This window comes from Dendrobates tinctorius, unplaced genomic scaffold, assembly GCF_039654945.1.
Source record: "Dendrobates tinctorius isolate UK_male_01 unplaced genomic scaffold, ASM3965494v1 ptg000060l, whole genome shotgun sequence".
NCBI classification, from domain to species: Eukaryota; Metazoa; Chordata; class Amphibia; order Anura; family Dendrobatidae; genus Dendrobates; species Dendrobates tinctorius.
This window is the reverse complement of record NW_027361728.1, coordinates 71,949,683-71,973,485: the sequence shown is the minus strand read 5'-3', so window position 1 is coordinate 71,973,485 and position 23,803 is coordinate 71,949,683. Positions and strand designations below refer to the sequence as shown.

The 23,803-nt window shown below is 42.8% G+C and overlaps 1 protein-coding gene across 11 annotated transcripts in view; it reads left to right on the top strand.

Annotated features, from left to right (window-relative positions):
* Positions 1 to 23,803, top strand: part of MBNL1 (muscleblind like splicing regulator 1) — a 244,668-nt gene that overhangs the window by 208,703 nt on the left and 12,162 nt on the right. For 4 of the 11 annotated variants that reach the window (XM_073579037.1, XM_073579031.1, XM_073579038.1 and 1 more), the window contains 6 exons: positions 3,804 to 4,061; positions 8,261 to 8,314; positions 10,228 to 10,381; positions 16,822 to 16,857; positions 18,321 to 18,415; positions 22,236 to 22,310. In XM_073579037.1, coding sequence (XP_073435138.1) covers positions 3,804 to 4,061; positions 8,261 to 8,314; positions 10,228 to 10,381; positions 16,822 to 16,857; positions 18,321 to 18,415; positions 22,236 to 22,292 — 654 coding nt within the window. In that variant the 3' untranslated portion in view covers positions 22,293 to 22,310. The remainder of the gene's footprint in view (positions 1 to 3,803; positions 4,062 to 8,260; positions 8,315 to 10,227; positions 10,382 to 16,821; positions 16,858 to 18,320; positions 18,416 to 22,235; positions 22,311 to 23,803) is intronic. The other 7 variants (XM_073579033.1, XM_073579039.1, XM_073579034.1 and 4 more) reach the window with 4 other exon arrangements.

Here is a 23,803-nt window from a genome sequence, read left to right as displayed (position 1 = left end):
GCAGAGTCCAAACAGGAAAACTCTCCAAAATGTGGATGAAACCCATAGTTGCAGAAAAAGGGAGATGTACCCATAGACTGGTTAATGCTGTTGTTAAACGCAAACTCAGCCAAAGGTAACGCAGTACACCAATCATCCTGTTGGGCTGAGGTCAAGCAAAGCAGAATTTGCTCCAGAGACTGATTGGTCCTCTCGGTCTGCCCATTAGTCTCTGGATGGTAAGCGGATGAAAAGGACAGACCAATACCCAACCTCTTACAAAATGCCCTCCAAAATCTGGAAACAAATTGTTTTCCCCTTTCAGACACCACATTCAAGGGTACCCCATGCAACCGCACCACATGCTCAACAAACAATCTGGACAACGTTTCCGCATTAGGTAGAGCCGCTAAGGGTACTAAATGTGCCTGCTTACTAAACCTGTCCACCACAACCCAAACGACGGTATGACCCTTGGAGGGGGAAGGTTGGTGATGAAATCCATGGACAAATGAGTCAATGGTCTCTCAGGAATTGGCAGTGGTACCAATTCCCCGGCCGGCCGGTTATGGGGGGGTTTCGCACGGGCACAAACATCACAAGCTGACACATATTCCACAACATCAGAGGCTAAAGAAGACCACCAGAATATTCTAGCGATGGCCTTCCGGGTAGCCGAGATCCCTGGATGTCCACCCAGAACTGAGTCGAGGACCTTGAGACGAAATTGAGCTGGTGCGAAAAGTTTATCCACCGGCTTAGCCGGAGGTGCAAGAGACTGGGCTTCCCGAGTCTCCTGTTTCCAACATATTAGAAATACCTGCCACCACCACCCCGGACTGAAGAATGGAGGATGGAGGTTCGGGGGGGGGGACACCGGATCTAGACTGCGTGACAAGGCATCAGCTCTGACATTTTTGGATCCTGGCCGAAAAGTGATAGAGAAGTGGAATCGGGAAAAAAATAGTGACCATCTAGCCTGTCTAGGAGTCAACCTTTTAGCTGACTCAATGTAAGCTAGGTTATTGTGGGCCGTAATTACGGTTATAGGATGGACAGCCCCCTCCAAAAAATGCCTCCATTCTTCAAAGGCCAACTTCACGGCCAGAAGTTCTCGATTCCCAACATCTTAGTTTCTCTCCGCAGAGGAGGATTTCCTCGAGAAAAAGGCGCAGGGTCTCAAATTAGTCAAAGTGGCGGGTCCCAGGGACAATACCGCCCCCACCCCCACCTCTGAGGCATCCACCTCAACAATAAATGGTTCAGACGGCTCCGGTTGAATAAGAACCGGAGCAGACATGAAACATTTTTTTAAAAACTGAAACGCCGCTATCGCTGCGGCTGACCAATTCTTGATATCTGAATTACACCAGTGCACATACTAATAAGTCTGATCACATGGATGAATTGGAGTTTCAGCAGCAGAAATTTCAGGAACAAATTTGCCCAGGTGTACTCAACCTCATAGTAGCACACGTAGGTGTAGATGTATAGTCAGTTCCCTCAATGAGTATTTGGTGAGTTTTTGATTTTGAAGATTTTCTGCCCCATTTCTGCACCCATTGAGTAAATTAGGTCACTTGCGCTTTTTATGTTGCGTTATTTTGCTTGCATTTTTATCACATTTTTGACACTGCGGTTTTTGTCTGCATGTTTTAAATGAAGCTGCTTAGTTTTTGACACTCCCTGGCATTTGGCATGCGTTTTTTTTGCAAATTCTCAACATTTTATGCAATTTTATGGGGAAAATCCACACGAAAAAACTCAGCGTAACTGCAAGAGAAATTGAAGACGCACCGGAGATCAGTTAATGCTTGGTAAAAAAGCTCAGCGGGCGGGATTTTTTTTATATATCCCATCCACTTTGCTGGAGCTGTAAGACGCAGCATTTCTTTTGCGCAATCAAAATACCCATCTTCAAAACTGCACCAAAACTCTTCATTGGATCGTAACCTAAAATTGTCTTTAATTTACAAAGGGGATTTTTAGAAATGAGAAAACATCACTGCTTTCTAGCAGAAGGGCTGCGCCACCCTCTCTACGCCGCTTTCAGCTTGCTTCACCAAAATGGTTGGCGCTGAGGAGGAGCTGGTGGTGGGTCAGGGGCGGCTCTACAAATTCATTAACAGTTTAATATAAAAAAATAGAGCTAAAGTAAGTGGAATAATAGTCATTATTTTATCATAACCATAATGGATTGCTGTTAAATCGGTTTGCAAGAACTGGAGAAAATGCCTTTTTTTCCCGTAATCAGCCCCACTCTTGTCCACGGTTTGTGGCTATTATTGCAGTTTTGCACAATTTACTTAAATATGGATGAACTGCGATTCCAGAGATGGCAAGAGCGCGCAGGGACAGGAGTTGCACTGATAAAAATGGCCATTATTTATAGCTTTGAATCGTAGCTGTCATTTTAATTTTTAATTCCTAAATGTCAATTAATGAATTTGGCGCATCTGATCAGTGGTGTTCGCCTTTGTGCGGGTTGAGGAGTAACTTTTCTTATATAAGAAACAACGCCATTTTCTCGCTTTTGACTGGCGGGCATAGCCACCGCCCATCCTGTCCTGACGACTCCGCGGCCTAGATAATTTTTGTGGAACTGATTGAAACTGATGGGAAAACGCAAAGATTTTGCAACTCTTCAAAATGTTTTATTCCAGTTTTCTGGGGTAAACACTTTGATGTAGCGGCCTCAACGTTTGAAAAGCTATCCTGCCCCCCCTTAGTTGATTTACGCCCCGTGTACACGCATGGGTGGGACCTGACAATCAGCTGGAATGGGACAGAAAGAAGCCGGCCGGGGACATCACCTGACTTGTCACACCTCTCTTTATAGTCCCCGAGTGAAGTTTACTCTGAAGCAACACAACATTTCAGATTACAACATGCCTGACTGATCGATTGACAGGTTCCCCATAAAGGAGGCCATTTTCAATGTTCCAACAATCATAGTCCTGTATTGACCATCTAGACTGACTATGGGCCTCGGCCAGTCCGGACATTGCAGTCCAGACTTGGAGCATGAATGTTGTATGTATAAAACCAGTGCGCACTAGCTCGGTATGAAGAGGATGAATCAGAAGTGAATAACTTAGAGCCAATAGCTCACAGCACATGCAGACACTATGATTGACAGTTCTTTTATATCAAGATTCCTGATACATTTACATGAAACTGCACAGAACTGCAATATGTTTTTAATCAAATCATCATAAATTCACAGTGAAATATATACATTGAATTATTGAATATATAGAATCTATATAAATGAAAAAAAAAAGGTAGCACATTATATTCTACACTTTTCATGGATAGCCAAGGTTCATACATTAAAGGGATATTCACTCCAAAGATTTTTTTGCAGATTTCACCACAACCAACCATCAGTTGTGTTAGTCAGAATGAGATTATTTCAGCAGCAAGCAAATGGATTTTTTTTTTTTTTGCATGGGCTCCTTTATTGAAATACAAACTTCTTACAGAAGGCTTAGAGCGCCCTCTTGTGGCTGTCCATATAAATTGCAGTTTTTCTGCAGTACTGATCAGGAATTTCACTCATCCTCCTAAATGGGATGTCCCCATACTTAAAACGTTAAAGCTTGTTTGTTCTGAATAGTCTTTACTTTTAGATGTTTGGAGTAAATGACTGATACAGTTTGTCAAAAATGAATGGATTGCAACATAAATGGATAGCATTACTTTATAACTGCCTTGAAACACCTAAAACCGCGCTGATTTAACACGGTGGCACTGGTGCCCCTTTATCTGTGGGTCTGCAGTAGTGTCCAGCCAGGTAATGCTTTCTGCTGATGTGTTTCCAGGTTTGCCGAGAGTATCAACGTGGCAACTGTAACAGAGGAGAAAATGAATGCAGGTTCGCTCACCCATCCGAGAGCGCAATGATCGACGCCAACGATAACACCGTCACTGTGTGCATGGATTATATTAAAGGAAGATGTTCACGGGAAAAGTGCAAATACTTCCACCCCCCTGCACATTTGCAAGCCAAGATAAAGGCTGCACAATACCAGGTCAACCAGGCTGCAGCTGCTCAGGCAGCAGCAACCGCAGCAGCCATGGTAAGTTTACGCTGTCCCACTGCGCCCAGCATATCAATCCTGTAGAATTGTAATCACGTAATGGTGCGGCACGAAGGGAAAAGTGCAGACATCGCAGCACTGAATTAATGAGGTGTAGCAGAGCACAAAGTGTTATTTCATAAGTAAATGACTTAATTTAAGAACTACTCCCATCAAAGTTTTTATGCCTTAATATGCTGCAGTCTTCATACAGGGTGGGCCATTTATATGGATACACCTTGGTGAGCAATTTATAAAGTTGGATCCAAAATGGCCGACTTCAAAATGGCCGCCATGGTCTCCACCCATCTTGAAAAGTTTTCCCCCTCCCATATACTAATGTGCCACAAAGAGGAAGTTGATATCACCAACCATTCCCATTTTATTTAGGTGTAGCCATATAAATGGCTTACCCAGTATTATACAGCACTGTGTGTGCGATGGCTCATGTGGCCCTTCTAGCCAGTTTATTCCTATTTTCCATTATGTCTATGACATCAAGTACTTAAAAACAGACTAGCTGGATCCTTAGAATCCTTCTAAGCTCTGTGTAGACACAGGAAGTCTCTTTTTTCCAGCATGAATCATCATTACAACTACAATACTGCATCACACTGCAAAGTCCTTTGCAGCCCAGCTTCACCTCCTCTTCAACTCCCGACCAAGCTGCATCGCTCCTCCCCACTGCCAAGGACTTTGCATTGAGTAGAATTGTAGTTCTGATGATATCTCATGCAGGGAAATTTTTTTAATCTAATGGAGAAGAAAAGAATTAGCTTGGTAGAAGGGCAATTGAGCAATTGTAAGTGCACAGTGCCTTGTAATAGGATGATTGCAATATATTGAGAGGATAAATACTTTATTTGGAGTTCTTTAAAAAATGTTCAAGCAGTGCATCTATGGTGCAGATTCAGCTCTGCTACATCTGTAATGTACATTTGATGGATTTAGTATACGTAGTTTTGCGCCATAGGGTGGCCAGTACTGTATTGCAGACTTTTTCTTGTATCATTGTATACGTCATTGCCAGAAGTAAGGTTATTTAGTATATAAATATGTGCAGCATTGCAGTAATATTGAGAGTGCCTACAGCTGTGTGTTGGGTGGATATTGTTTTATCTCGGCCCTTCTGCAATACACTATACTCTGTAAGTAACATTTTCAGCAGCAGAAGCCATAACACAAGGCAGGGAGGAGAGCTTGCTTTGACAGCTTTATTATGATAACCTATTGGGCAATATAACCCTGCAGGAGGAGACGTGTGCCTATGCTGGATATACTAATGGATTATGGCCCCATCTTTCTTGCCTTCCATAACACTAGCACACAGGTCATCACAATGTAGATAGATGTTAGACTCTGGAAATGAAGTCTACAAAATTCACAACAGCCATTATCAACCTGTCAGTGTCCTTATATGACTTCCATTAATACATTATACAGAGCACAGGGTTTTTTTTATTTCCTACTTGAAGCTCATCCAAGTCTAAGATATTAATCTCCTGGTCAGGTCATTATCTGCTCCTCTGTGTGGATGGTTGAGCATGGGACTCACCAGACCTCCATAACACTTCAGTCTCTGTTGAAAACTCCAGGTAAAAAGGTTGCTTTGAAGACGACACCTGCACCATACACACAGGCCTAACTTACTACAGTGGAACACTGGGCAAAAACTGAAGGTCGTACCTGCTCCTCCTCCCAAGGTCTCACCTAGGGTGCTGCTCTGTGGATCTAACCAGGGTCCCTCTCCTTCTTTGACTTCCATTCTGGGTGTCTACAAGAGGAGGAGATCCAGGGCATTCAGACCAAGGCTGTTATTTGGTTCGGTGTCGGACTGGGGTGCCAAGGGCCCACCAGTCACCAACTCCAGAGCCCCACTTTTCAGCTACATGAAATGTGACATTATCCTCAATCACAGATTTCTATAACCATGAACTGGTAGATTGTGACATGAATAAGACGCCGCCTCTGTCTGTACATAGCAAATCAAGTATATAGTGCCAAGTACTGCTCATATAAGAGGGTGGCAGCCCGCTGTTGCACAGGGGCCCACCGGAGGATTCTCCTTTTCTCCTGTGGCCCAGTCCAAGCCTAATATGTTTCCTGTACAATAGCACAAAGAATTTCTACAGTTCAGTATTACAGACCGTACGCACTCAGTTACATCATATTATCCCCTTACATCTTTAGATGTTATCACCTATCCTTGGGTCTGATCATTAGGACCCCCACAGTTTCCAACAACTTGGCCCTGCAGAGTGTCATGAAATGGAGTAATGGCCAGACATACCGTATGCACCACTGCTCCATTTATTCTCTATGGCACTGCCAACAAAACCTTAACACTGTACTTGGTTATCTCCAGCAATCTGATAGAGAATGAAGAGCAGTGGTGCATTCATCTGGGCACCGCTCCATTCAGATGGAAGATTTCAGAGCCACATTCTTGGGATCAGTGGGAATTCTGGTGGTCAGACCTCCCTGCCCCGATCAGCCAGTTATCACCTATCCTATATAATAACCTCTATTATGGCGTAAGGGCAGGTGCAGATGAACGTATATTCTCTCATCCGAGGGAATTGGCCTCATTACGAAAATGAAACTCTGATCAACTGTGGTCAGAGGGTCAACATAGTGTGATCCGATTCTCTTGGATAAGGCGCAGATGGAGAACAAAATGTCTTCCTATTGTGTCAGTGAATAGAAAATGGACAGCACCCAGATGTCTTTTGAGTGCAGTCGGATGATTTCCAAGCACTCATTGACTTGCATGGCCAAGTGCTATCCGAACAGATAAAACTCGGGCATGCAGCGATTTTTTTTCATCGGACCGGTTTGGTCCCATAGACTAACATTGATCGGAGTGCAATCTGTTGTTTTCTGAATCGCACTTGGAATGCAAATACACCTGCCCTGAATATCCAACATTAGAACGTGCCACAGATTCAGTATAAATACACAAGAGAAAAATAAATGATTGGCATGTGAAGATACCAATATCATGCATCTGTACAACATGGAGCCATATTGCAGCCATGCTCATTAGCACTTACCTAGACCCGACAACTGGTGTATTACAAATCTGCTGGACATTTATATGCCTAGCCGATCCAGAGGACCCTGGACATTTCCACAGTGCTGGAACTCAACTAAAGGGGTATTCCAGAGTGCAAAAGTGATGGCGCATTGCTTGGATTCCTTTATGACCAGTGGCAGGTACAATCTCTTGGCCAGTCTGTATCCAGGCTGGGTGGCCAGGAGCGCCGCTGAAGAGTCTTCATATTCAGGGTCATGGGGGTAATGGGGTCTGACCTCGACCAGTCATAAAGTGACTGCACATTGTAGGGTTACACAGTACCATCATCTTATAGGATAAGTATACACATTACAAGACAGATGGATGGGGATGGAGGAAAGTTGCGGTGAACGACATGGAAATTTCTGTTTTTGTGCAGTGTTTCCTCCATTCACGAGACAGACAATAACAGCGCTGAGGGCAGAAATAAAGTGCACGCTTCTCCATAAGCCGAAATGCTAAGAGGCATTGGAATGGCTCAACAATATACAGGGTGGGCCATTTATGTGGATACACCTAAATAAAATGGGAATGGCTGGTGATATCAACTTCCTGCTTGTGGCACATTAGTATATGGGAGGGGGGAAACGTTTCAAGATGGGTGGTGACTATGGCGGCCATTTTGAAGTCGGCCATTTTGGATCCAACTTTAGAAATGGCCCACCCAGTTGTATCCATATAAATGGCCCACCCTGTATTTAGCTGTATATAACTGTATATATACCCATTCAAGTAATGCATGGAACACGAGCAATACCAAACGCATGCACATGTTTACTCCATACATCAGAACCTTACACTCATTTGCCGGGTTCACTCCATGAAGAGTTTGGGAACAATTGTAGGCTTTTTTTGGCGTTTCTCTTCCTGCTCCGCCGCCTTAATAATGTGTAGTGATTCTCAGGTGTATGACAATAACAGTCCAGCCTTTATTGTGCATGCTTAGTCTTGTTACCTGTTATTATACGGCATTCGGATGATTTGTTTTTTTATTTGTTTTTTTTTCTCACCTACCAAAATATGCACTGCTGCCCCCATGATGCACCTCTGCTTGCTGTTTATGTTAATGCGCTTGAACCCCATTGGCCCATTGCCATCATGTGCTCGCTGCCTGCTAATTAAGACTCAGTCGGCTGTCAAATCACAGAAGCGAAACCTCGAGGCAACCTTTGACCTGGTACTATGACCTTTCACCTTTTAGCTTGGCATGTAGCTTTTACTGTAGAAGCAAGTTACAAACATAGAATACGTGATCTAGTTTTGTAGCATATTTTCTGTGGTGTGGTCAGGAAATGAGATGTGAGACTGAGTGTGGTAACATATCAATATACATGTATGCCGATGGAGCAGAGTGTATTCTCTATGGGGTTACATAGGACTGCAGGAATCAGGCATGATCTTAGCTGGAAGAGTTTTCTCCCCACTCAGCTCTGCTACATCAGTATATATATTAATCGGAACATACAGATGTAGCGAACGTTAACGTGACAATTAACATGTTGCCTCAAAATACTCTGATATAGCAACAGCAGAGGCCATTAAACATGTCTCACTGACGGGAACCTGTCAGGATGGTTCTACTGAGCGATCTAGTGGGGTGGCTGTATAGGTCGCCATACAGCAATAACATGATGCCATTTTTATAATAATCCGGTGTGCCGTCACTGAGAAATCAAGCTCGGAAGACAAGTTAGCCTAGACGTGCATCGGGGGTGGGGGGTGTCAGTGTACTCCAAGTGTATGAACACCCCCCCAATGCACTTCCAAGCTAATTGGCATGCATATTCAAAGCTTGGTTTCTCATCGCTGGCATATCGGATTACTATAAAACAGGCATTGTTATATTGTTCTACAAGCTATACAGCCATACTGCTAGTTTGATTAATAAAATAGCCCTGTTTTTTTAATGGCTTGTGCAGATGTATTTTCAGTCCGAGTGGGATCCAATAAGACATCATATCGCACTGGGGCCGACAAGATGTCCGATTTTTTTCCTTGGCCTCAGACAGTCCCAAGTTGGATCAGGTTGGATCACACTCGGTCAATGTAAGTCAATGAGTTAGAGGAACAATTGGACTGCGCTCGGATGACATCTGAGTGCAGTCTGATTTTTACAGACTATAACCGGAAGGAGAAGATTGAGATGTTTATTTTTCCATCTCCTAATCAGGAGAGAATATTGGCTCACGCTCACCTCACACTCACACTGTGATTGGCATAGTTGACCCGATTCTCTCAGATGAGAGAAAATACGGTGGTGTGAGCCCGGCCTAAGGGTTCTCTGCATCATGATATCACGTTAAGTGTTCATTGAACGTTTTCCAGTCTGTATGCATCCTATGTACCTGAGTTACCACATTCAGTTCTTCCTCCGCAGACACAGTATGTCCGTAGTGTAGACCACAGTCAGACTGTACATAAATGTCTGTACTATATTTGTGTGGTTGGCATGGCTCTTTTGCTACTCTTATGTATGTATAGTTTTAACATTTGTAAGTCAATGTTAACATACCTGCATGTATCGGTACAGTCTGCATGACTACGTGTAGATGGGTTTTGGGAGGTGTGGGTTTATCTGTACATGATCCTACCTTCTTCAGTCATTCTGTAGAGTAACTGTTGCTTTAATTGTTGACCTTCATGGAGCTAGCAGTGCAGAAAATTCACCCTTGTTTCGAATATTTTGTTAAGTGATAGCCCTATATTGTTCTACTTGCCACATAGCTCCGCAGTCATTTTTTTTGTAAGATACTCTTATACATTTTCCCTTCCCCTGCAAGGTGCAGATATTATTCACCTATGCAATCTGCTACCTGTATGTATGAGAGGCGCAATGAACCCTATGGCAGGGGTCCGCCGCTCCCCCGGGGTGGGTCTATACCATTAGTACTGTAGACTAGTGCTGCTTTATCTGCTTATGGCTCATTTCCCTCAGACCTGGAGAAGTCTGCAGTGAAGTCACTTGTCCTCATCTGCAGCCCTCTTCAGCACTGAGAGTTTTTATTATGTCACTCTGGTGTTTTTATATTTTTTTACTCATTTGTTTTCCTAATTTCTTTTCTGGTTTCTTCACACTCCTTCCGAATGAAGGGAATTCCTCAAACTGTACTTCCCCCATTACCAAAGAGGCCTGCACTTGAAAAAACCAATGGTGCCACCGGAATGTTTAATACGGGTTTTTTCCAGTACCAACAGGCTCTTGCCCACATGCAGCTCCAGCAACAGGCCGCCTTTTTCCCACCAGGTAAGCCGAGCGTGGAAGCTTGCTAGATGCCTACGAGGAGATGTTGGCTGCAAGCGATGCACTGCTGACTTGTATGTCATACGAAAGATCTGATGTTTGGAAAATAAAAAGTTCCACGTGTAATATTTGATATGCGGTATGATTTACTGAATGTTCTCTAACATTGTGTATTTTGGAAAATGAGTGAGTTTGGGATCAGTGATGGGGTATGATTTAAAGGGTTGTCCGAGCTATGTGACAGCGGACGGCCGATTCCTGACTCTCCAGTGTTCCCGATGCGAGCCGGTGCTCAAATGATCACACGTATGCGATTTACTAGATGAGATTAGCAGGCACGTGACTGCCGATATGCAAATCGCATACATGCGGTCACTAGACCCACTCGCACCAGCAATACGTGGGAATCATGGTAGCAGATGTTTGTCCTATGTCTGGACAACCACTTTAACTGTGACCTGTATGAAAAGACATATAAGCATTGGCACATATCACTGCATGGTGTGAGATGTCTACAGGTGTAGTAATGAGAGACACACATTTCAGCTAGAGTATGTTCAGGTGAGCCAGATACATTGCATATAATGTATACAGATTATCTCTAGTCTGAAAGCGTTACAGTAACAGCAAAGCAAAAGAGATTTTCACCGTTTTATCTTCAGCGCAGATTTCGGGAATCTGTCAGCATATTTTCACTAGGTAGGGACTGAGACACTGATTTCAGTGATGTGTCACTTATTAGGCTGTGTGCTACTGTTTCCATACTATCAGTGTTTTATCAGCAGGAGATTATCACTGCTGGACTAGCTGCCATCGTGCCTCCTGGTCCAACCACGATCCCAGCACTGATTAGCAGACTACTGTCAATATGCAATGTATATAGTAAGCTGCTCTCAGTGGTGTGGGCAGGGTTGGCTATCTTAGTACTGCTACAGCTGTATCACAGCTGCTGCATTCAGTAGACTGCAATCAGGGTCTCTTTCCCTACTATTGTATGCAGCTCTCAGATGAGGTAGCAGAACCCTGGTGACAGATTCCCTTTAACTTATGTTGTGGATTTTCACTGCAGATGTTAGACTTTGTGATGCGCAGGCTCAAATTTGTGACAAATCCACCGCAACATTTGCAGCAAGCCTGCATGTGGCTTTTTCTCGCTCGATTTACGTCCCTTATGGAATTACCCTAGCTGATGAAAATACAAGGAAAATGCTATTGCTATTGTGTAGTACCTTTATTACACAGTTAGTAGAACCTCTCTTCCCTACCCCCCTAGCCCAGGGTATTCAGCATGACACTGGCTTCCGTTTCTGGCCTCCATCTTTGATGATCTGCTCCTGCTTGCTTAGAAACATTTAAAGGTGACCTGTCCCCACTCCTGACATTTCTTGCTTTCTAATTAATTCTTTTCAATCACCTTTTCTTAGAATTGTGCATTCCTGCATAAAGTAACAACTGGGCAAACCCCTATGTCCTGACTATCAGCAGTAACCAACTAGTATCACCCAGTTGTCAATTTATTTATACATTTCTAAGAGGAATAACAAAGGAACTCAAAAAGATCCACCAGCATTGATTTGTTTTGAGGAATGCAGGTATTTACTAGGACTGACATGTCAGGGGAGCAGACAGAGTCCTTTTATGATAGAAAACCACATCATGTTTTAGAATCCAAATACAAGCAGCATAAAATTTCCTGCATATAAATGGTTTCAAATGTTTCTGTTTAAAAAGGTTTGGAGATGTACAAATAGGATGTACTCAGCGTTCCTAGTAGATATGTCTGTACTGTCTAATGGGAAATTGGGTCCTTAAAGGATATGGACACCGTTTATTGTGATGGCCTTCTGCATCCTCTATGCTTCACTGTACATTGCAGACTGCGCAATGAGTTAAGTGGTTGTCCAGCTTTGGGGTACAAGTCTGCAGTTACTCTATGTGACTGCTGACTTGAGAATCGTCACAGCACACAGTGCACACTGTCAGGTTTCTCCGGTGCTGGGAGCAGCGGTATGTGACCGGAAGTATGCGGTTCGCATACATGCGGTCACATGCCAACTAGACGTGTGTGGCATTGGTCAATGCAAGTGAATTTAGTGAGGTCTGACACAGTTTAGTCGGAATGTGACCGGAAATATGCAAATCACATACTTGCAGTCACATGACAGCCTGCTCTTGGCACTTGAAATATCAATGGCACTATATCAGGATTTATAAGGGTGTGTGCAGACGCTGTGGAATCCGCAGTTTGTGCACATACCCTAAGTCTGCAGGTTTGTACCCCAAGGCCAGACAACCCCTTTAATTGTGATTACGTTAGTGTTAGTTTTGACAGCAGATGTTACAGCTCCAGTCTAGCATTTGCAAAACGCATTATTGCTGATTTATGGCCACGTAAAATTTCAGCTGAACATGATGTTTAGGGCCCTTGGTCAAGGTCTTCATGTAAAGCGCTGCATTTTGCAACTTTCACCCTTGTACAGATTGCATATAGAATTAATCTACGCAAATAGGTCAGTTACTTGTAAATACATTGCATCACTTATTTTGAACCAAAAATGAGTTTGAATCCGTCTTACCTCCCGGAGCAGTAGTCACAGTGTTGCCGCCTCCAGTGCTGAAATCTTCCAGCATTCCTTCTCTGGTGAATTGACTTCTAAGCATGTACAGCAGCCTTTGCATCAAGTGCTGTTCAGTTATCTAATATAGCAAGACAAATTGTCTCACTGTCCTTTACACTGTTAGAGATGCATCTGATGGTTGGCGTTCTGGTCTTTTAGGCTGTGTGCACACGCTGCGGATTAGGTGCGGATTCATCCGCGCGGATTTTGTAAAATCCACAGGTGAAACCGCAGGTCAAAAGACCTGCGGTTTTACCTGCGGATTGCTCTGCGGTTTTGCCCTGCGGTTTTTCATCTCCTCAATGGAGGAGATGGCAAACCGCAGGAGAATCCGCAGAAAGAATTGACATGTCAATTCTTTCTGCAGATTGAAAACCGCAGATAATCCGCGCGGAAAATTCTGCACCGTCTGCACTGCGGTTTTTGATTCCCATAGGGAATCATGGTACTGTACACCGCAGCAGAAACTGCTGCGGGTCCGCAGCGGCCAAAACCGCTGCGGAACCGCAGCAAAATCCGCAGCGTGTGCACACAGCCTCAGGCTGTGTGCCCACGTTGCATTTTTTAAGCGTTTTTGCAACTTTTTTCCGCAGCGGAAACGCTTAAAAAATGCTAACAAAGCGCATCCCCATGCAATCCTATGGGATTCTGAAGTTGCTGTGTCAGGCTGTGTTCACACACAGTGTTTTTTTAGCGGTATTTTTAGCGTTTTTTCCAATAAAACCTTTAAAAATAAGCTTCCCAGTCATTTCTATGCATTTTGCACTTTTGTGCATATTGATGCGTTTTTTACCGCGAAAAAAAACGCATTGCGGTAAAAACCGCTGCATGCTCATTAATTTTGCAGATTTTTCCGTGTTTCTGGCTAGTTCTATGCGTTTTGAAAACGCGCGGAAAAAAATGCATAAAAACCGCGCGGTTTCTTTGAAGGGAGTCAGGTTTTTAAGTAGAAATTTTCTGCTACGTGTGCACTCAGCCTCAATGCTGCGGATTTTACCGCTGCGGAATTGCATGGCGGCAAAATCCGCAGCATGTTTATTATTTCTGCGGAATCGTGGCAATTCTGCAGCCATAGGACTGCATTGAAATGCTCACTTTACGCATGTGGCTATGCCCGCCATGTGTAAAGCGAGCGCTTCATGTGCGGATGGTACCCAGGGTCTGGAGGAGAGGAGACTGTCCTCCAGGCCCTGGGTTCCATATTCCTGTTATAAATAGAATTAAAATAAAAAATCGTGATATACTCACCTTCTGATGGGCCCCGGAGCCCTCCCGCCTCTCAGCCACGCTGCCAGCATCTTCTGTTCCCAGGGATGCATTGCGCGAATCACCTGAGGTGACGTAGCAGTCACGTGACCGTGACGTCACAAAGGTCCTTCGCGCAAAGCATCCCTGGGAACGGAACGTACTGGGAGCGCCGCGGAGGAGATCTGGGGCCGTCGGAAGGTGAAAATAACCATATATTTTTTTTTTTATTATTATTATTTTTAAAATCCTATCTTTTACTAATGATGCTGCATAGGCAGCATCAATAGTAAAAAGGTGATCACACTTGTCAAGCACTATGCTTGTGTGTGACCAACCTGTCAATCACCTTTCCAAGGGATGCTTCAAATCGCTTGGAAAGCGCATGCATTCTGCAAGCTAAAAACGCTTGTGTTTTGCGGGAAAACGCATGCGAATTCCGCATGTGTTTTACCCGCGGCAGGGAGTTGTGGAAATGCTGAGGACAATTCTGCAGCATTTCTGCAACGTGCGCACTTAGCCTTAGAGTGTCAGCCAGGCAGCATTGTGAATACTGCTCTGTAACTCTCGGTTGGTATAACAAATAAGCAATGCAATGTATTTAAAAGTTATTCCAATATTATGAAATGATACCACTACACCAGCATATGCCATCTCTTTCTGATCAGTCTATCCACTTCAATGTCCACTGAGGTTGAGAAATCCCATTGAGGCTTCTGTATTAAAAGTGTTTTCCTGGAAAAAGAAACATTTCCAAGGAGTCTTGGATCTGTAAAAAATAACAGTTACCCGCACTAGCTTGGATCAAGTGCAATAGGAATAGGAGCTGTCACTGTTTCACCAGCAGCAGAACCGCTGCGGCCTGTAGCACGATGCTCAAGTTGACTGCTGCAGCCAATCACAGGCTGCTGCCATATTGCTGCTAGTGGAACAGTGATATTTCCTCTTTCTGTGTCAGCGCAGACCATCGAGCAGCCTGTGCTGGATCGAAGTGTGTATCGGTAGGTTAATATCGCTTAGCTTGTCATTTTTTACAGCTCCAATCCACATGGGAACTTTTGTTCGACCAAGACATTTAGGGTATGTGCACACTTTGCGGTTTCTGCTGCGTTTCCGCAGCGTTTTTGGCTCTGCAGTTGTACAGTACCTTTATTTCCTATGGAAATAAAAAAAAGCTGTGCACATGCTGCGTTTTTTTCCGTGCGGTTTTGCTGCAGTTTTCAAAACGCAGCATGTCAATTGTTTGGTGCAGAAACGCTGCAGTTTTACACCTCATCCATTATGAGGTGTAAAACCGCAGGGCAAAACCGCAGAAAAACCGCAGATAAACCGCAGAAAAACCGCAGCACTTTGTCCTGCGGATTTCCTGCGGTTTTCTCTACAAAATCCGCAGAGACAAAAAACTATGTGTGCACATACCCTTAAAGGGAACCTGTCAGCAGTTTTGGCCAATATAAGATACGGCCACCACCTTTCAGGGCTTATCTACAGCATTCTATAATGCTGCAGATAAGCCCCCCCGATCCGACCTGAAAGATAAGAAAAATAAGTTTTATTATATTCACCCGGCAGGCAGTCCGGTCCGATGGGTGTCCCAGGATTAGATTTCTAGCAGGACCCCTGGTAATGTTCATGTGAACCTGTATGATTTATGATAGTTATTAAAGGGAATCTGTCAGTAAGATCAGCCATCAATATAAACACATAGGTCATAGGACATTGAATAAATGATATCTTGATATCTGTGATCCAGTGTCTTATTCCTGAGAAATTCACCTTTTTTTTTTTACATGTAAATGAGCTATTAGGATCTGTGGGCCGGGCACTAATTTACATGATAATCTGCCTCCAGAGATTATTTTAAATGAAAGGAAGCATTACCAGTATTAGACATGCAGATCCAGAGAGCAGACTGTCAGTCAATACATGTCTCACACTGGTAACACCCCTTTTCATGTAAAATAATCTCAGGAGGCAGATTTCTCTAGAATAAAACATTGGATCGCAGATATCAAGGTGTCATTCTATTCCGCTTCCTATGAATTACGTGTCCATATAGACGGCTTAGGAAGATTGATCTTACTGACAGATTCCCTTTAACAATTTAGTACAATAAAATTAATCGTGCTATGAAAGGAAACTAGGTCACTGATCATGCATGTCGGTCATTATGATCAGCAGCCACTGGCATGACCGAGATTACTTGTCTTTTCCTGGTCTACCTATAAACACAAAAATAAGTTCCCTGCTGTTGAATAGTGCAACCTGTGCAGTGTGTAAATGTCCGGATTATTAAGTACATATTGTCTTAGCGATTGTGACACTAACAACCATGGTGATCAGTAATACAGTTCTCCCTTTTGTACCTCTGCTCCACAAATATCCTAATCAGCCACTTTGCTCCTCTGTGATTTTAGTATGCTCACTGTTTATGCCACTGTTGCCATAATAACACATTTCTTTCTTGTACAAATAATTTTTCCTAATAATAACATGTGTGATGGGTTGTTTTTTTTTTGTTTTTTTTTTTAATTCTTTCCCCTTTCAATCCACCTTCCTGTTGCAATGCATGATGGGCAGGCTCAATTTTGTGCATGACACCCGCTGCAAGTGTTGGTAGGTGCCAGCTTTGTTTCTTAATTATTTTACATGCCTGTTGAACCTGTATTCTTGCACTCAAAATCCATGTCTGGTGCCACTTATCTATTGAGAAATATGCCAGTAAGTTATCATTCCATAGTTTCCTATAGTGCTAAAGTATGGATTTTGATTGTACTTGGTAAATTCTACTGTGATGTTAGAATTCTATCACTATACAATTGTTTAGAATTTTCATGTAAACTTAGCAGAGAGAAATATAAAGACAGCTGCGCACACTGGAGGCATTCATTTTGTGGCATGACTAACGTATTGGTTAACTTTACACCGTAGCTAAATCTGGCATTGACTTATTAGTTATTCTGCTTACTTAAATAGCGCCATTGTATTGGACCATGCTGTACAGACATTATCATTACTGTCCCCATTGGGGCTCACAATCTAACTGAGGGAATGACCCCAGCACACTGACTTATCAGTTGCCCATAGCTCCATTGGTTGCTGGATGAAAACATTTAACAGGCTGAACACTTGTGTGGAATGCCTGTTTGTTAGGGAATTCCCACATGTACACTCCCTGACAGAAGTTATGTCGCTTATCCATGTTATGTAAATAAAAGCTTATCACCTGACGGTAAATTCATCCATTGGTTGTAAAATTATTCTTTTGAAAGCTGAAACCCTCCAAAATGTGTTTTAGGTTAAGAAAATAATTTGCCACCAATGCAGAAATATCGATCATTTAATGGACACAGAATGGTCAGGGAGTGTATTCAGGCTGTGTAGCAGCCCGTAAATCATGCAGCTGTGTCGACAAACACTAGTATGTCCGAGCACGCCAAGATACTCGGAGATCACCCGAGCATGCTCGGGAAATCTTGAGTAACGAGCATGCTCGCTCATCACTAATGCCAACCTTTGTACGTTATAAATGTGGGTAGAATTACAGTTATAACAGAAGGAAGGTTATAGTGCAAGACTCCTTAGTGTGGGAACCAGCGCTGTACAAGGCTGTAGCCCGGCAGCTCCGGCTCCTACTGTCTAGTTCGGTGCAGCCTTGTCTGTGCTGCAGTTACAAAGCAAAGCGCCAAAGATGGAAAACGGCTAATTCTTTGTGTAGGTTGCTCATTTGTACCCACGTAGTGTGTTCCTCCCCTGTGTGTACATGATAGAAATACTTTTATTAATTGTAACTTGTTCCGAATTCTATAAATGAAGCTTTGTGTGTAATGAGTACAATATTTTGATGGTAACAAAGATTTTCCTTTTTTTGTCTCTTTCATCCCACCCTTTTCCTCCTTTCCCCTGGAATGCTGACCTGCTTTGCACTTTATTTGCATGTCACTCGCTGGTGATGATGTTACACCGCGTGGCTTCACGCTGCAATAAATGCCGTGCCGAAATATTCTGCAACCTGCCACTATGTTACCCGCTCTGCTCCACTCCTCTGTATGTTTGCTTATGTGATTTCCCTCCGGCAGTTCCCATGGTGCACGGTACGGCGCCGGCTACTGTGTCTGCAGCAGCCACATCTGCCACAAGTGTTCCCTTCGCTGCAACAGCCACAGCCAACCAGGTTTGCTAATTTACAGCTTCCATTCTTAAGAACAACTCTAAATCAGAGCTTTGTGCAATGTTGGCATACAGTATATACCATGGTGCACAATGTTTATAGCTGATGACTTGTTTTAGTAAATTACAGTTTAAAGGGAATCTGTCATTATGAAAATGCTGCCTAATATTCAAGCATCATATCACGGCACAGGTGGAGCTGGGCAAATTTATGGGAAAAGATTCAGTGTAAGGTCCCATTTTCATGTACAAGTGATAATCGTGTTTTTCACGGATAGCACTTGTACCTGTGATAGTCTATGGGGTCATTCACAAGTCTGTGGAAAATGGTGGAGACGTGCCCAATTTTGATCCAAGGGTCGGATCAAAATCAGCAAGGAAAATCAATGGGTCAGAGAAAAAAATCGAATCATTCTCGGAAGACATCCTAGTGTGGTCCAATTTTCAAGGATTGTCTGAATGGAAAAGGTGGAGAAACGTTTTTTTATTTCTACATGTACTAGAACAAACAGATGAAACTGGGACCACACTGTGATCAAATTCCAGTCAAAGTCTGATCAGAATAATCAGTCAGTTTTTCTTGTACATGGAAAAATTGGATGAGAGAATAAACCCTAACTTGTAACTTATCCTTGGAAATTCCTGCTCAATCTGGGTTTACGAGTTTTTTCAGTTATTGACTGTCTTCCCCATTTGAGCTTATAGTGATAGCTGTCAGTCACTGATTAGGACCGCCCACTGGACTCCTAAGCCCAGAATATGCAGGGATTTCAATGGATGATTTATGTTATACTGAGTCTTTTCCCACAAACCTATAGTTCAATCTGCTCGACCGTTCCTGCTCTAAAATATGATGCTAGAAGGTCTGACAGCTTGTTAAATGTGACAGGTTCCCTAAAATAAGATGATTTCCAATGACAACGCAAATATCACATGTAACTAATAAAAAGGAAAGGAAAGGAATAAAATAAATTTTCCAAATAAGTCATTCTGCCCAGTTTCCATATCATGAATAGATGTAGTGGAGGTGATCCTATGATCCTGACATCTATATAACTAAATATGCACAGACTGACTAATAGATGACTCAGATATCACCATGTACACAAGAGACTGTTCAATATGAGCTCAGCTACATCTGCAGCACACAATTCAGAGAATACAAGGTCCTTGCTTCCTATAGCAATCACAGTCACCATCCTGGTTTAACTGAGGTCCAGAATAGGTTTGCTTTTAAAAGATTTACTGACTACAGGACTGTATGGCAAAGTTTGTCTATATAAACTTGTGTCCATGGCTGGGAAGTTCAAGTATTGTGGGTTAATGTGCAACCTGCATGCAGGTCTAAAGGTGTCCATGGCTAAAGTTACCGTACCCTTACATCTTACAGTTCGGACAACGCTAGATATTCTCTTTTCCCCTATACTCAGAAATGTTAAAGGCTTTATCCACTGACTCACAATGGATCAGTGAAAAACTATTAGAACTCTGATGAAGAACAAAGTTTTTCTTCTGTATGTCATTCGTTTTATACAGAAGCCTATAGACTTTAATTGCCAAATCTGATCCTTTAAACCAGAGGTCTCAAACAGCATTCCTCAAGGGCCGCAAACAGGTCATGTTTTCAGGATTTCCTTGTATTGCACAGGTGATAATTTAATCACCTGCACAGATAATGATTCCAGCACCTTGTGCAATGCGAAGGAAATCCTGAAAACATGACCTGTTTGCGGCTCTTGAGGAATGCAGTTTGAGACCTCTGGTTTAAACAGATAACAATAGAACGTGCATTGAGTATCACTGAAGTGACACATGAATCTGTTTTTAAAACTGATGTGTGTGGTTCTGTGAAACTCTATAAGTCCATGTGCTGCCTGAGAAAAAACAGACAGCACATAGACATGTCACCCAGCTTTGTGAATGTAGCCTTAGACTGCCTTTGTGACTGTACAACTTAGTCATGTGCACAAGGCCTTAAACTGAGACTTAATTTGTCAGGTCAAGCCTATGCCTATAAAAATGTGCTATGGTGTACAATAATGTACCATTCACCCATAATCCTACCATGTAGAATCAATGAAAGATGACATACTGTACATTTTTCTATCTGGCTTTTTTAAAAACAGCAACATAAAAGACATGTCAAGGCACTGTTGCAGGAAATCCCGGTTTTGGGGGCGCCTTCCCTATCTCTAAAGCTAGGGGTGCCCTTGCTATCGCTGCTTCCCAGAATCCTTCTAATGATGAAGACGCTGGGACCGTGTGCCTTGCTCAGCTCCTAAATCATCCCTTATCTGTCCCCTCCCCCGCCCAGGGAGTTTAGAAGTTGTAGTGTATAAGAAAACACAAATCAGACTAACAACGGAAGATGTACAGGGATAAATGAAAATATTAGCCATACAAATATGCACTCATAAACAACAGAGTGGAACACCGGGAAGTAAAGGAAGCAAAAACAAATTGGAGAGGATGAGGATAAGAACACAGACAAATCACCAAGCAACAGTCTTCTGAACAACACTCCAAAAGTCTCCTCAAACAATCAACACCTCCAATTCCAGAACCAGGCAGAATGAAGCTAACACTGTCAATTTCTGATTGCCAGAGGAGAGTATATATAGCAGAGGGGAGTGGCCAACACTGAACAGCTGAGACCATCAACAGCGACCTGATGTGTATGGGGGGAATGGGGAGGTGGTTGTGGGGCTTTAGGGTCTATTTAAATCTTGTTTCATGCTTTATTTGTAGTACAAGTTAAGAGCGATCAATGATGTATACCTCCTACTGAAACCTTATATGTCACTGGGTAGACATTCAATGGCATATATCAGTCATTGACGCTCATTGATATAGAAGAATGTATACTATGTGGTATACTTTTTTCTTCATAGAAAAAGGAAAGTCCAGCTCAAGGAGTAAAATCCAGAATTTTCTTTATTTATTTCATTAAAATACAAGCAAATACCGCTTGGAACGCGTGCAGAACCTCCTGGGCACTTTCTGTGTGGTTATGCCATGTCAGGGTAAAAACCACAATGATGACTATAGCAGCCATGCTTGTATTTTAATGAAATAAATAAAGAAAATTCTGGATTTTACTCCTTGAGCTGGACTTTCCTTTTTCTATGAAGTATTCCAAGACGTCCAAGTGGAGACGTGTCCTTGCTCGGACCTTGCTGCAGCATCAATGAGGGGTGAGCTGAACTACCGTAAATCCTTTTTTCTCCAATGTGCATACTTTTTTTCTGTCTACTTCTATATAGGAAATTACAATAGAGTATTCCTTATTATACAGTTTAAAAAAGTCTACCACTATACTGTATATCTGCCCACCAAAATTCCACACTTTTGGCTTAAGATGAGCGCAAAAAAAAAATTAATACTAGAGACACCTTTTAAGAATATTGACCTGTCGTCATCCTATAAAGTAAGAGAACACAGGAAAATAGAAACACTACCCTAGAATTATTTCCCACTCTGGTATCATCCGATCATTGCACTAGATCTGTCTTTCTGGTTCTATAATCGCAGTTAGCAGTGAATAAAGGCCTTTGTGTATGCCAACAAAAGAGGGTCTCTTGGCAATTACTGCGCCATGCGTTTTCTGTAATGTTCTGCTCCCTTCGCTCCCTGTGCAGCTGCTGACACTCTTTTAGAGTTGCTGAGCAATTTCTTAACATCAATTTGCTACTGTAGCATTTAGTTTCACAACGTTTTACTTATTCTTATATTCAGAAGTCAATGGCTTTTGTAATGTTTTCTACCATTGGCTGATTGTTGGCTGGAAATGTTTTCAATTCACTATTAACCTGTTTTGTCTACAGATACCCATAATATCTGCAGATCATCTGAGTAGTCACAAGTATGTTACACAGCTCTAGAGGTCGTGTCTTGAAGCAGTAAGTGCCACTATTGTTCCATTGTCACATGTGCGTAGGCTGTGTGCACACAATGTCTAGTTTAGGCGGATTCTGCTATTCCGCTTAGATTGCGCCTGAAAAAGTGCCGCTAAACTACCGTAAAAAATGGACATAATGCACATTAATGTAAAAATAACATTACTCTTTACATGTTCAGTCTTTTATTATTTCTTTTAACCGGTTCAGGGTTCGTAAACAGTGAAGAAGTTAAACGAAGTAATATGTTCATTTTTCAGGTTGCTTTTTATGGTTGAATGTACAGGGATACATTGCCGGCAAAAAACAATGGTAAAAAACACCAGCCATTCTGCCTCAGAAAAAACACCGCCAGCTTTTTCCTAAAGTATCTTCACCTAGGAAAACTTTGGCTGGTCGGCCTTCGGAATTAAGATGTTGTGTGCACACAGCCTTAAAAGAGTTATCCAAGACTTGTATTATTTTTTGTGTATGGGGCTAAGAACTAACAGACAGATAGTTGCTAACTACTTGCCTTTTCTCAGTGGCGCCGATCTCTGCCAGCACAGAGCCGTCACCGGCCACTCCTGCTGGCAATTCTGCTGACGTCACGTCAACAGAGCAGCATCTTCTCTTCTGCTCTGCTCTGTTGACGGGACGTCTCTACTGATGTCATGCTGATTGACATCCGATTCCCCGCTACCTAACTGTGGGAAGGCAGCTGTCAATTAGCATGATGTCAGCAGTGTCCCTCCGACAGAGCAGCCTGGAAAAATAAGAGCCGCACTGTTGACGGGTGGTGCATTGAAGCAGCTGAATTGCTGGGAGAGCAGATACTCTACCTACCTCTTAGTTCTTTGCCCCATGCACAAAAATAACTAAAAGTCTTTAATAAGTCCTTTAAAATGTTAAAACAAATTAGCATGTCATTTTGGAATCAGTGTGTTGATTGTGCGTAATCCATAAAAGGATTTATCACAGGATTAAATATTTTTGTTTAGGATTTTCCTAACAATGATCACTGCGATAACCGCATTGCTGGGACATAGATTAATGTATTGACTGATGCATCCAGGAAAGTCTGTTCTACACTTAGGCTGTGTGCACACGATGCAGATTTGCAGCGGATCCGCAGCGGATTTTACCGCGCAGAAACGTTGCATTTCTGCATTGTGATGTACAGTAGCCTTAAAATCAATGTAAAAAAAAAACCGCTGTGCAGACGCTGCGGATTTTTCCGCGCGGTTTTCCCGCGGTACAAAATCCGCAGCATGTTACTTCTTTTGTGCAGTTTTCCTTCTCCCCTGTCACCAAATCCGCAGGGGGAAAACCGCGATGGAAAACCGCACAAAAACCGCATGAAAAATGGAAGAAATCTGCAGGAAAAATGCAGGTCATTTGACCTGCGGATTTTTTCCATTCTGCGCGGAAAAATCCGCAGGGCCAAAAAGTACGTCTGCACTCAGCCTTATCATCCATCTATTTTTTCAGCCACTAGATTATTGTGCACACAGTAT